The sequence below is a fragment of the Notamacropus eugenii genome, chromosome 5, assembly GCF_028372415.1.
Source record: "Notamacropus eugenii isolate mMacEug1 chromosome 5, mMacEug1.pri_v2, whole genome shotgun sequence".
Taxonomy (NCBI): domain Eukaryota; kingdom Metazoa; phylum Chordata; class Mammalia; order Diprotodontia; family Macropodidae; genus Notamacropus; species Notamacropus eugenii.
This window is the reverse complement of record NC_092876.1, coordinates 412,115,966-412,131,207: the sequence shown is the minus strand read 5'-3', so window position 1 is coordinate 412,131,207 and position 15,242 is coordinate 412,115,966. Positions and strand designations below refer to the sequence as shown.

At 38.3% G+C, this 15,242-nt stretch overlaps 1 protein-coding gene across 4 annotated transcripts in view; it reads right to left on the bottom strand.

Annotated features, from left to right (window-relative positions):
• The window catches only part of PRDM15 (PR/SET domain 15), a 171,578-nt gene that overhangs the window by 123,063 nt on the left and 33,273 nt on the right, over positions 1-15,242 (bottom strand). For all 4 annotated transcript variants that reach the window (XM_072614748.1, XM_072614746.1, XM_072614747.1 and 1 more), the window contains exons 3-4: positions 14,677-14,770; positions 7,958-8,111 (exon numbers count right to left, since the gene is read on the bottom strand). In XM_072614748.1, coding sequence (XP_072470849.1) covers positions 7,958-8,111; positions 14,677-14,770 — 248 coding nt within the window. The remainder of the gene's footprint in view (positions 1-7,957; positions 8,112-14,676; positions 14,771-15,242) is intronic.

Genomic DNA, 15,242 nt, shown 5'->3' with positions numbered 1-15,242 from the left:
GATCTTTGCTCAACTAAATAACTAGGATGAAGGCATCATGGGAACAACAGAGCTTGGTTGGTGGGTCCTCTGCCAAAGTGGACAATGAGAACCACGTAGGCATGTTGTGCTGGGTGTAGGGGTAAGGAATCCATCTAAATAAGGAGAATGCTGTCTTGAGCTGCCTGCCTATCAGTTAGGTGCAAGGTTAAAGGAATATAAGATGTTCCCCACCCATTAATAGGCCTCACATGGAGCCCTGGCATAGAGCCAATTAGACTCGGGGCCACAGGGATTCCCATACCTTTTTTGCATCAAGCCAATGAAGTGCAGAATCTTTGATTGAAAACAGTATATATTGTACTAGACAGAGAGAGAGACAGAAAGACAGAGACAGAGACAAAGACAGAGACAGAGACAGAGATAGAGAAAGTTGCCTAGGGGAACTTGCTCACAGAGAGGCTTGATGGAGAGAAATGTTGGCGTTCCTTGGATTGGTAATGAGTACCTTACTAAATCTTGCCTACTGCTATCCCAATAGCGATGTTTCAAATGGTCTTGGAGGAAGAGAGTTTGTTATATTTTGCAAACCAAGCATGGAGATACACATGTATATTTGTAGCAGCTGCTATGGGTATCACATTGGCGTTATAGGTGGGTACTCTACTAACACCCTCTACTGGCAAAATGAGACTTTTATGCCATCTTAGGACAAGAGGTTTGCCCCTACTAATTAATACCATCCCTAGTAGGTGTCTCTACTTTCTCCCCTCTCACTCTCTTCTTAACCCCTTAAAGTCTGATTTTTGACCTGATCATTCTACTGAAACTCCTCCCTCCAAAGTTACCAATGATCTCTTAGTTGCCAAATCCAATGACCTTTTCTCAACAGTCATTCTCCTTGACCTCTCTTCAGCCTCTGACGCTGCTTTTTGTCACTCTCTTTTCCCTGATCCTCTTCTCTCTAGGTTTTTGGGATACCACTCTCTCCTAGTTCTCCTCCTACCTCCCTGACCACTCCAGTTTCTTTTTCTAGATCCTCTTTCAGATACTCTAATTGGTGTCCCTCAGGGTTCACTTGGTGATCTCATCAGCTTCCATGGATTTAATTTGCTACCTTTATGTTGATGATTCTCAAATCTACCTTTCCTGCCCCAATCTCTCTGTTTTAGTAATTTTTCAGTTGGATTCAACTCTTTATGACCTCTTTTGGGGTTTTCTTGACAAAGATACTGGAGTGGTTTGCCATTTCCTTCTCCAACAAATTTTACAGATGAGGAAACTGAGGCAAACAGGATTAGGTGACTAGCCCAGAATCTCACAGCTAGTGAGTGAGTAGATTTGAATTTAGGAAGAAGAGTCTTCCTGATTCCAGGCCCAGCACTCTGTCCACTGAGGAAACTGAGGCAAACAGGATTAGGTAACTAGCCCAGAGTCCCACAGCTAGTGAGTGAGTAGATTTGAATTTAGGAAGAAGAGTCTTCCTGATTCCAGGCCCAGCACTCTGTCCACTGAGCCACGTAGCTGCCCCAATCTCTCTCTGCTGACCTCCAAGCTTCCATCTCCAATTGCCTTTAAGATATCTTGAACTAGATATCCAGTTAAAACAGAACTCCTTTTATTTCCTTATTCCCTCCCTTCAATCCCTCAGGCTCACAATATAGGTATCATTCCCGACTTCTTACTATTTGTTACATCCTATATCCAATCTGCTACCAAAGCCTGTTGATTTTACCTTTGCAACATCTCCAAATATGTCAAATTTTCTTTTCTGTCACCACCTAGTACAGGTCCTCATCACCTCATACCAGGACTATTGCAATAGCTTGCCAGTGGGTTTGCCTACCTCATGTCTCTCAACACTTCAATTCATACTCCATTCAGCCACCAGGGATTTTCTTAAGGCACAGGTCCAAACATGTTACTCCCATACTCATTAAACTCCACTGGCTCCTTATCACCTCCAGAATCAAATACAAAATGCTTTGTTTGGCATTCAAAACTCTTCATAACCTAGCCCCTTCCTTTCCAGTCTTCTTATACTTTACTCCCTCCCACATAGTTTTTGATCCAGTGACATTGGCCTTTTTATTGATCTATGAACAAGGCGCTCCATCTTTCAGTTTCAAGTATTCTCTCTGATTGTCCCTGGAATGTTCTCCTTCCTCATCTCTATTTATGGGCTTCCCTGGCTTTCTTTAAGCTCAACTAAAATCTCATTGACAGGGAGATGCACCCAAACCCTCTCAATTCCAGTGCCTTCCTTACTAATTATTTCCTATTTACCCTGGATATAGGGGCAGCTAGGTGGTGCAGCAGTGCAGGAGTCGGGAGGACCTGAATTCAAATCTCACCTCAGACACTTGACACTCACTAGCTGTGTGACCTTGGGCAAGTCCCTTAACCCCAACTGCCTCATCCTGATGAATATCTGGTTACTGGATTCAGATGGCTCTGGAAGAGAAGTGAGGCTGGTGACCTACACAGCCCTCCCTCACTCAAAATAAAATCAAGTGCAAGTCATGTCATTATTTTTCTGATGGCATGGTCTTATTTGGTAATGAAGGACCAACACACACACTCTGTATATAGTCTGTTTGTACCTATTTGTTTGTCATCTCCCCATTAGATTATGAACTCCTCATGGGCAGAGATCATCTTTCCCTTTTATTTGTATCCCCAGTACTTAACACGATGCCTAGCACATATTGTTGTTCAGTCACTTTTTCAATCATATCTCACTCTTCATGACCCCATTTGGGGTTTTCTTGGCAAGGATTCTGAAGTGGTTTGCCATTTCTTCTCCAGCTCACCTCACAGATGAGGAAACTGAGACAAACAGGATTAAGTGACTTGCTCAGGGTCACATAGGTAGCAAGCAACTGAAGTCAGATTTGTACTCAGGGAGATGAGTCTTCCTGACTCCAAACCTGGCACTCTATCCACTATGGTACCTAGCTGCACCAGGATGGCACAGAGTAGGCACTTAGTAAAAGTTAACTAATTGACATTATGTCTATGACTGATAAGGACAAGTGTCCCACTTTCAAGAACCCATACCAGTGATAAATCAATGCTACCCTAAGAAGGGAAAGGGTTCCCTAGCTTGGGAGTTTCTTGGATCCAATCTCCAGAAAGATAAAAATTTTGGATATAGTTCCTCTTTTAGTCCTTCCTTATTCCTTCCCCAATGCAGTTACCCAGACTTCAAGGTTTGAAGGGTCTATATACCCTAGGCAAACAGCTCAGCTTCCCCTCATTTGGCTGGTATCAAAACTTTCCTCTAGGATGGTTTGAACAATTCTTTCCCAAGAAAGGGCTTGGGGGAACTAAGAATGATAGAAAAATGCCTTGTTTTCTTATAGCACAGGGGTATGTGTAAAATTATTGGATCATAATAATAGTAAATGTGTATTTACCAGGAATAAAGGAGACTGTCTTACTGACCTGGTGATCGTGAATCTTGGATGAAAGAGAATGAGAGGCCTTATCCAAGTACTCTGAGAGAAGGAAGTACCCCTGGTCTCTTAAACAGCAGAAATTTGGTATTTTCCCACTGGGGCTCCCAGGGAGGACTCCTGGCTGTTAGGCTAAGAAATAATGAGGGGTTGTTGGTACAGGGCTATTCTTATTATCAACACTGGCACCAAGACAGCATGTACGCAGAAGCATAATGACCACTTAGATATTTCATTACAGATGAACTTCAGTTGTGAAAAAAGTAACTGACGAGTGTCATTATCTGTCCTGCATCTCTGCTGTTCTTGTCTTTGTTCCTGTTCATCAAGAGACCCAGTGTGACAGCCCTTATCACTGAGTTCTAGGATGTGGTTCTTCAAAAGCAGGGAGGCAAAGCTTTTAGTTTTAGTTTTAATCACATTTAGTCGCTCATCTAGAGTATCACCGAGTTTTTTGTTTTTTTTGTTTTTCCTATATTCCTACTTTAGTTTTTTTTCCTTTTTCTTTTAGTACTGATGGGTATCTCTGAGGTTAGGGCTATGCAGTTATGCCCCTAGTCCATTTAAATTACATAATGAAAATTCCTTGAGGACCTTGCATAGAGAAGTGGAACAGGATAGAATGGTGTTCCCTAACCATGCCATGTTAGGCTACTTACTCTCCAAATAGTTAAGAAAGCTGTTCCCAAGATTGGCCCAGAGGGAGCAGAGCTCAAGTTTCTAGCTGCTGAGAGCTTTCTGATGGCCTGAGACCATAGTGACATGGCTTCTCTACCTATGAGCATAAAAATGCTGACTTACTTAGAGTCAGAGTCCTTTAGACTAGGCAGATGTCTCAAGGCCAGCAAGTCACCACACCCTGCCCTGCTGAGCAGACATATTTCAGTGTGTCTGGTGTAATGTGGTTGTCTACAAGGGCTGAGTGTGTATTCTTCCTGGTTAAGTAAACCTTGTTGTACTGATGGCTGGATGACTGGCCAGGGTCTTTATCTGTTCTAATACTGGACCTAAATAACCAGGGGACCAGCCTGAGTTAGGATTAGCACATTCTACTCCTTAATGAAATTCATTAAATTCATTCAAAATAAATTGGCCTAACAATGAACATAGAAAACCTCAAATATAGGAAAAATGCCCAAATTATGAATGGTATACAGCTGGCTGGGAGCTTACTAGCTAATTTAACAGTATACCTACTTAAAATGGAATGGCACTCACTATATATGGACAATGGAGTAGAATTCAGTATGATGAAAAGAGCAGGATAAATTAATCCGGGAAATACCAAAACTTTATGTCTACAAACTATGGCACGCCATGCTCTCAGAATTACAGAATATCTGGGTTAGGAAGAATCCAAAAAGCACACCCATTATGAGGATGACATCTACGATGTCCTCAACAAATAATCATTCAGTCTCTTTGTGTAATGGGATAGGGGAGGTAGGAGTATGACAAGGAAGGGATGGCCCCACTTCCCAAAGTAAACCATTTTGGATAGTTTTAATTGTTAGAAAGTTTTTCTTCATATCTAACCTATATCTCACTTTATACCATTCACCTTTGAATGAATATGATTCCTTCCACTAGGGTCAAACGAGTCTAATGCCTCTTCCACACCTTTCACATACATGATGAAAGCTATCATGTTTCCCAAGTCCTCTCTTCACTGGGATGAATATCCCCAATTTTGTCACTATCCTTACCACCTACTTCTGAATACCCTCTAGTTCATCAATCTCATTCCCATAACGTAACACCCCAAATTGAACACAATACTCCAGATGTGGTCTGACCAAGGTAGGGCATAGAAAAATCATTACCTCCTTAGTTCTGGCCACTATGTCTTTCTTAATTAAGCCTGACACTGCATTAGCTGTTTTGGCTGCCATAGCACAGTGCTTACTCATAACAAGTTTGCAATTCACTAAATCATCCAGATATTTTTCAGACAAATTAGCCATGCTTTCTCTTTAAATTCTTATAGAATAAAAAAAAATGCAAGAATACCCAAAAGTAAAGGAGAGATGTATGCTGGGCATAGATAGGTAGCGAACATTTGATCAATAATGATTTGTACACAAGAATTGGAATATAAGCTAAAATCCAAGAAATGCATGATTGGAGAGGTAGATTAGTCATGTGATAAGGGCAAATGTTGAGAGATATACAGTTAGGAGCGCTACAAGTCACTACAGAATATTAAAAGAACACAAGAAAAAGATCTCTATTGTGCTGGGGAGGAGTTTTTGGAAGCCTATAAATGAAAATTTCACAGGATTATAAGGCATGGATGTATTACAGTCTGCATCATTAAAGGAAGTACCACATTGATGAAATCATAGTTCTACTTAAAACTGGAGAGTCTAGTCTTGAGCGGGAGAGGCAAGGTTAGAAGCCCTAAAAACGTTTACAGAAGAGAGGCTCCCAGAATCAACATCTCTTGTACATGAAGCCCTTTTCTCCACTCACACAACTGTGACCTGATGTGAGACCTCGTCACCTCTCTCCTCAACTGTGGCAGTAGCTTTCTGGTTGGTCTCCCAGTCTTGAATCTTTCCACACTCCAGTGAATCCTCTATTCAGCTGCTATGTTGATTTTCTACAGTTTAGGTGTGACTATGTTAACTCCTCTGATCACGGAGCTTCACTAGCTCCCTATTACCCTCATGATCAAAATATAAGATTCTGTTTGGCATGTAAAGCCCTTCACTACTGGACACCTTTTTATTTAGCCAGTATTCTTACACTTTATTCCTCCCTCCCCCTTCCCCATCTCCCATGACTACAGACACACACACACGCACATACACGCACACACATGCATGCACACATTGATCTGGCTACAGTGACCTATTTGCTCTTCCTAACACATGACACTACAGATCTCATCTTGGTGCTTTTGCTCTGGGTAACCCCCACGAGAGGAAAGTTCTGCTCCCTCCCCTACAATTCTCAGTCTTCCTAGCTTCCTTTAGAATTCAGCTCAAATCTCACCTTAAATGGCCCCACAAGCTGCTGGTAACTTTCCTTCTTAAATTACCTTAAACCTATACTTTATACATCATGTATTTACCTATTTACATATAGTCTTTCCAATCAGAATGTGAACTCTTTGGGAGCAGGTCTATCTTTTATCTCCTACACTTAATGATTCCTTGGTGCTTCTAGGATAGAATAGAAACTCTTAGTCTAGCATTGAAGGGCCTCCCTATCACTTGGTCCCACCTATATTTGCAACCTAATTTCATTTCACTCCCTTCCAGCTACTCTCTGTCCCAGTCAAATTTTCATACTAGCTCTTCCCTATACAACAGTCTACGTCCTGCCTCTGGACTGTATGTCTGCCTTATAGAGTTCTTCAAAGGTACCACTCACATGAAGCTGTTTTTTTTTATTCCCCACAACTATCTTTAGGTATTAATACTTTCTCCCTCTTGAAATTACTTTGAATTTCAAACTTAGTTATCTTTCTACATGTTAAATCTATCCTCTCCTGCTTCCTTCCCTCCTTGCCCCCAACAGAATATAAATTCCCCCAAGAACTATTTCATTTTTGTCTTTGTATCCTTAATGCCTAGTATAGTGCCTAGAACATAATAGGTGCCTCATCAATGATGAATTAACTGAAATGAATGAATGACTCCTAGGGTTACAAATCTGGAGGAAAAACTGGTATAGAACGACTAGAATATAAATTAGCAAGAATTCACAGAAACTCAGATTGAACTAATGCTCTGCTAGGTATAGAACAACTATGTGATTCAACACACATTTAGTAAAGCAAATATGCTATCAGGGAGAAGCTCCTCGGTCTTCCTTGTGTGGTTCTAAACTATGCAAAACCAAGTAATCACTTTTAATTATGATCTGAAAAAAAAAAAAAAAAGGACCACAATGAACATAAGCGACATATTGAAGAAGATTCAATACCAAGTTACCTACTAATACTGGGACCTGGATTCAGGAAGATCTAAGTTCAAATCTAGTCTCAGAAACTTAAAAGATATGTGACTCTGGATAATTCACTTAATTTCTGTCTGCCTCAGTTTCCTCAACTGTAAAATAGGGATCTACTTCAAATGGTTGTTAGGATCAAATGAGATAATATTTTTAAAGCACTTAGCATAATGTCTGACACACAAGTGTTTATTTCCATATTATTCCCTAACTCTTAAGTGTGTACATGTTCACACAGTAAGATCATATTATGAATCTAGCTTGTGAGGTGAGAAAATGAAAACATCTTTTTTTCTAATCATCCAGTACATATTTTCCTAAATGGAAGTATTTTTTCCCAGCTTCTCTTTTAATTTTGGTAGTACTGGAGTTTTTTCTGTGCAAAACTTTTAAATTTTATTAGATAAAAACTGGAAATTTTTAAAAAGTTAATTTTTAAAATGAGGTCATGTAATGCTTAGAGACATTACTGAATTTATAAAAACTAATAGTATTCCTTTATATTCATAAAGGATAGAGAGTATAAAAACCAAAAGGTCTCATGTCTGGTGATTTCATACCTTCAGAGGGAAAGCAGATTCCTTCTCCCATTTGGCAACTCTCCTGGATTCAAATGGACCAAACTGTGTTCGCTTAACCAGCTGAGTTATTGCAAATACTCCTTCAGTTCCATCTCCTAATTGTTTGATTTCTAAGTTGGAAGGAAGAGATGACCTAAAAAGGAAACACAACAGAAACATGGCCCCCAAATGGCACTTAATTCAGTGAGATCACTGATTTGAAAATCCAAAGGTTTCTCTTAAAACTGCAACTGCTGCTCAGGTTATTTCATTGCCATTAGCGGTTCTTAACTAGTCATTTCCATAATTCTATTTTTTGTAACCATTTGTTAGTAATGAACTTCAAATAAATGTTAAATAAGGACCCTGATTAATTGATTTTTATGCAGATATCAGCATTCTAAAACGAATTTTAGAAAAAAAGTACTTTTGTGAACTTAACAATGCACAGGAACAGATAACCTATATAGGTGGTCCATCAGGATATAGCATAAAGGATGTTAACAAGATAATTAAGTGACTGGAAAAAAAATGGGCTACTCTCATGGTTGGAGAAAAGAATAATTGATGGAGAGTATACCTGCTTCACTGGTAGCCATGCAAGTCAAGAAAACTAGAGAAAGAAGGCCCTCAGAATGTTCAATAAATCTCTTAGTTCTTGTAAGTAATTTATAAAAAAATATGAGTGGGAAGATGGCTGAATAAGCCATCCCTTCCCCAAAATTCCTTCCCCTTACCGATAACTTAAAATAACTCCTCAAAGTGAATTTTAGAGTGGCAGAAATAATTAAAAGGCAGGATAAAGCAATTATGCAACCTAAGACAACTTGGGAGGATGTCAGGAGGGATCCAACCTTCTGTGGTGGCGGTCTGGCCAGAGTGAAGTGCAGATGCCAAATCAACAAACAGCAAGTCCTAGGGGTAGCCTTAACTTCCAAAACTTTTACCCCATGCACAGTATGGAGGTCTGATGGCTGATCAGGGGAAGACCGAAAGAGTGGGAGGGGGACTTCCACTGGTGCTGGATGCCCGTGCTAGGTTGTGGCTATGGGAGGGTAAGCATATGCAGGTGAGTATGGTGCAGAAAGGTGGGCCCCTGCTGCTTGTGCTCACTTGCAGCCTGGAAAGACCACAGGAAGCAAGAGTTTTTACTGTGGCAATCGGGTCTTTGGTAGCACAGCTCAGGGAGGAGAGGCATACCTATGATCACTCACAGACTGAGGCATGAGCTGGAAGAGCAGTGACCACACCTGGCCTTAAATCATAGAACACTAGAAGAACCAAAAAGTCAAAGACCCCCCCCAGACAGAGCTCAGAAACCTGAAGCCAGAGATAATATGCCCCACATCCCAGAAGCAGAGCCTGACCCTAACATAAAGTTAATAACCAAGAAAAAGACCATTAAAAAAACCGAGTAAACCCTGGTTTTACAAATAACCTAACCATAGATAGCTACTATGATGATAGAGAAGATCAGGGCTCAAACTCAGAAGAAGACAATGAAGTCAAATATGCTACTTATAAAACATCAAAGAAAATTGTGAAATGGTCACAAGCCTAAAAAGAATTCTTGGAAGAGCTTAAAAAGAAGTTTAAAAATCAAATATGAGAGGTTGAGAGAAAATTGGGAAAAGAAATAATAATAATGAAGCAAGAAAACTATGAAAAGAAAGTGAACCAACTGGAGAAAGATCAAAAACTTATGGAAGAAAGTATCTCCTTAAAATTCAGAATTTGAAAAGAGGAAGCTATTGATTTCATAAACACCAAGAAATAATAAAACAAAATCAAAAGGATAAAAAATACAAGAGAATGTTAAATTTCTCATTAGAAAAATGACCTAGAAAACCGACCAAGGAGAGATAATATAAGAATTGCTAGATTACTTAAAAGTTATGATCAAAAAGAAAGTGTAGGCATTATATTTAAATGCATTATTAAGGAAAATTTCCCTGAAGTATTAGAACTAGAGGTTGAAAGAGAAATTCAAAAAAATCCACTGATCACCACCTGAAAGAGATCTCAAAATGAAAATTCACGGGATTTTTATGGCTAAGTTTCAAAGCTCTCAGGTCAAAGAGAGCACCCCCAGAAACAATTTAAATATTGTGCAGGTACAGTCAGGATAACATAGGACTTAGCAGCACCTACATGACAAGACTGAAAGGCATGGGATATGACAATCTGAAGACCAAAGGAGCTGGGTTTGCAACCAAGAATAACCTACTAAGCAAAGCTGAGTGTAACCCTCCAAGGGGGAAAAATGAATATTTAATGAATTAGAGGATTTTCAGGTATTCTTGAGGAAAAGACCAAAACTAAAGAGAAAATCTGACTTACAAGACTCAGAAAAAACATAACAAGGTAAAAACATGACAGACTAATTATAAGATATTTAATAAAGTTTAATTGTTTACTTCTTATATGGGAAAATGTTTGTAACTCTTAAGAATGTTATTATTACAAGAATAGTTTGAAAGAGTATACACAGATTGAAGGGTTGAAGTTGAGCTGATTATGATGAGATTAAAACATAAAATTTGGTAGGAAGAGGTAAAATGGAACAAATGATCTCATACAAAAGAGGTGTGAATGGAAGAACTGTTAGACTTGAGGGGAGGAAAGGGTGGAGGGCAGGTAGTGTGGAAACTGGATTAAAGAAGGAATAACATATACATATAGTATGGTATAAAAGTCTTCTTAAATTAAAAAGAAACAGGGTAGCAAGGCGATAGGATAAGGGAGGGGCTCCTAGAAGGGTATGCAGATTAGGGAGGCAGCGGTGAAAAATAATTAGATTTCAGAGGGGGAATAGGGCAAAAAAAGAGAAAAAGATAGAGAGAAAAAACAGAACAGAAGGAAATGCAGTACATGGCACCTTTACAAAAACCGACCATATCTTAGGGCATAAAAACTTTTAAATTAAATGTAGAAAAGATGAAACAGTCAATGAATCCTTTCAGATCATAATTCAATAAACATTACATTTAATAAATAACCATGGAAACAAAAATTGAAAATTAATTGAAGACTAGATAACCTGATCTTAAAGAATAAGGAGGTTAAAGAATAAGTCACAGAAACAATCAATAATTTCATTAATGAGAATGATAATAATGAGGCAATATACCAAACTTAATGAGATGCAAGAACAGCAGTAATCAGAGGGAAATTTATACCTCTAAATGTTTACTTACATCAATAAAATAGAGAAAGAACAGATCAGTGAATTGGGTGTACAATGAAAACAACTAGAAAAAGAACAAATTTTAAAATCCCCAATTAAACATCAAATTGGAAATCCTAAAAATTAAAGGTGAGATTAACAAAACTGAATGTAAGAAAATGATTTAATTAATAAATACAACTAGAAGTGGGCTTTATGAAAACCATTGATTAATATGATTTTAAAAAGGGAAGAAAACAAAATGATGATTATCAAAAATAAAAAGGGTAAATAAATTACTAATGAAGAGGACATTATAGGAATTGTTAGAAGCTATTTTGCTCAATTACATATTTAACAATTTAAGTGAAATGGAAGAATATATACAAAAATATGAACTGCCCAGATTAACAGAAGAGTAAATAAAATATCTAAATAAATCTGTTGTAGAAAAAGAAATTCAACAAGCCATAAATGAGCTTCCTAAGAAAAAAGCATCAAAACCAGATGGCTGTACAAGTGAATTCTACAAAATATTTAAAGATAAACTAATTTCAATATTAAATAAATTATCTGAAATAACAGGCAAAGAAGGAGTCCTACCAAACTCTTTTCATGACACAAATGTGGTTCTGATATCTAAACCAGGAAGGGCAAAAGCAGAGAAAGAAAACTACAGACCAATTGCCCTAATGAATATTAATGCAAAAATCCTAAAAAAAAAATTACTAGCCAAGAGACTACAACAATATGTCACAAAGATGATACGTTGCAACCAAGTGCGATTCATATGCCAGGAATGCAGGGATGATTTTAACATAAGGCAACTATTAACATTACTGCTTATATCAATAACAAAAGGAACAAAAATTATAAATTATATCAATAGATTTAGAAAAAGCTTCTGACAAAATACAACAGTCAAGTATTAAAGATACTTGAAATTATCAGAATAAATGCATTTTTCCTTAAAATGTTTACCTAAAACCATCACCAAGCATTATCTGTAATGGGGATAAGCCAGAAACCTTCGCAATAAAATAAGGAGTGAAACAAGGATGCCCATTTTCACTAATATTATTCAATATTACACAAGAAATGCTAGTAACAATAAGAAGAAAATGGAAGGAATTAGAACCACTTCTTTTTGCGATGATATGATGATGTAATTTAAGCAATTTTAGCAAAGTAGCAGGATATGGAATAAACCCATATAAATCATCAGCATTTCTATCTATATCACCCAGCAAAGCCCTACAAGAAAAAATGGTAAAAGAAGAGACAGCAAAATGACATTTAAAATAACTGCAGATAGTAGTGTGGAAGTGCGCCTGCCAAGGCACACACAGGAACTGTAAACACTTTCTGGACAAATGATCAGATTTCAGTAATTGTTCACAGCTGGGTCATAATGACAATCTTACCTAAACTAATCTTCTTATTCAATGCCATCCCAATTAAACTGCCATTACCGAGATCGATGAAAACCATAACATGGACACAGTGGCCAGTACATAATCTTGTATTTGGGCATTCACCTATCAACATTGGCTTAATGCCTAAGCTTGGAAATGAGCTCCTTACTAAGTAGAAACCCCAAAATATCCACCAGTCCTTAGTGATGTGTTTTATAGCTCCACCTCCCTTTGTCTGATTTCCATAATTACCACTGGGCTTTCCTGGGGTCTTTGCAGGGATCCAGTCTGTAATCTGGCCACCGCAACAGAAGGACGACTATCAAACTCTTGGCAGGGATCCATCATACTGTCCCAATGTAAGTATCCAATTGATTACCTAAACCAGGAAGAGCAATCTGGAGCTCTCCTTTGGTATTGAATTTGCTCCACTCTTTGGCAGGAAGGTACAGAGTTCCCTAGGTGGGTGAATTCCGGACCCAAAAGGTACCGATGTTAGATGTACAATGAAGGAAACAGTTCCTGTGCTTAGATTCTAATGGGAGTTGTACGTACAGAGTAAACACTAAAAAGAAGAAATGCGAAAGAGTTTGAGGGAGGACACTCGCGACTGAGAGGATCCAGAAAACCTCAGTGGCATCTAGAAGGAAGAGGATTCTGAGGCTGAAGTGAGGAGGAAAGAAGCACAGTCATGTACTGGGGATAGCCAACTCAAAGGCCATAATGAATGCAGAATATCGTGCATGAACTATAGAGAAAAGCAAGCTTGGCTAGATGGCAGAATTCAAAGGTACAGAGACAAGAAATGAAGTGTGATACACTGGGGACAGAGAGAAGGCTGGTCTGCCTGGATTCAGGAGTACAAGAGGGTGAGGAATGTGAACATGAGTTTGGAAACAGGTGTGGGAGGTTTGCGTAGGACTTAAAAGTAAAACACAGAAGTTTATATTTGACCCTAGGAAGCTACTGGAGTACCTATCCACTCAGAGAGTGACATAGTTAGATTTTCACTTAAGAAAATCACTTTGGCAGCAACATGGCAACAAACTAGAGTGGACAGAGTAGGTTTCAATAGTTTAACCAAGACGTAATGCAGGCCTGAATTAAGGCAGTAGCTGTATGAGCAGAGAGAAGTAGAATGAAAGAAATGTCATCGAGGAAGAAATAGCAGACTGGCAATTGGCAAAAACAGAATTTGGCTCTACATATGCCATATATGGCATGAGGGGAAGGGAGGAGTTGAGAATAACACCAAAGTTACAAATCCAGGATTCTACACAAAATAGAGGTACCACACAGAAAACAGGGAAATCTGGAAGTGAAGAGTTGGGGTGGAGTGGGGGTGAGATTAGGTCAGTTGTCAATTAATAGAATCACAGATTTATACCTGGGACCTACCAAACATACTGCTAGCACTAATATCTTGATTATGCTGGGGAGCGACTAGATATGGAGATACTAGTCAGATGGTTCTACTTGTCCCAGGAAAAGTTAACAAAGGCCTACCATAAAGTGATAGCCATGGAAAGAAAGCCATGATCATTCACCAGTACATTATATTATTTTCTTGAAACACTAATGGGCTTTTGTTTAAGCTGTCCATAGACTCGTAGAGCTGGTTCTTCCATTTTACTAATGGAATACATTTTGAAGATATCTGGTCAAAGTTAGGGCTGTAGTTTGCAGACATAGAATATTATATGGCAAAACTAACAGACTTCAATGACTTGAATTTACTAGTACTATGTCACATGTTACCTAAAGGGTCACATCACCCTGGTACTTTTAAGGAATTTGAAGTACATAAAAGCAGCTCACTATAGAAAAATTAAATTACATCCTTCCTTATCATGGCAAAAAACTGTTTAGTCATACTACAACGAAAATCATTTATGCCATCCAGAAATTCTGAGGACAAGTCTGTCTCTAATTGCTCTGTTTAAACCTTTTAGCTCACTCTTTCTTCTTGGAAAACAAAAAGTTTTTCCTACCAGGTTGTTAAGCAACCTTAACAAACTAGAACAAGATTTTAAAATCATTTATACATGTATGTGTGTGCATGTAAGTTACATGTGTGTATACATACACAGATGCAAATCACACATGTAAAATAAAAAAACACATTGGAAGTTGCTCACCTTGCCCTGCTCAATACAAAAGAGTCTTTTACCATGACCACTGGGCCCAGCTCTGGACATTCTGAATCATGGTACTGACCACAGTCTTCACACCCTGTAAACAGACAAACAGATCTCTTCAAAGGCAGCATTCATGGCTATCTATAATTTAACCAGACTGCTAGAAAATCTTAATTAATGTTTAACAAAATTGTAAAAAGGAGATGCAAAAAAACACTGCTAGCTGCTGAATGAGGTTACCATGAAAGTGAATGAATATTGAGATCACAAAACAAACAAAACACATGACTTATTTGATTAAGTAACCATGTCTTACATATTCCACTCCATAAATGCATAACATACTCTAAGGAAATGTCTACAAATCACTTGAAGTCATTTCTTTGAAAATAAGAGCAAATTTATTCCAAAAAGGAAGAAAGAAACCATTAAAAAATCCCTGGTATTTCAATTCCTTAGTTACAAATGTAAAATATTTTTTATGTTTCTGATGTCACACCATTTTTATGAATCGGTGTCTAACACCTGCAAATTTGTGTTTGCAGGAAGGTTGTAAAAAGTCTGGC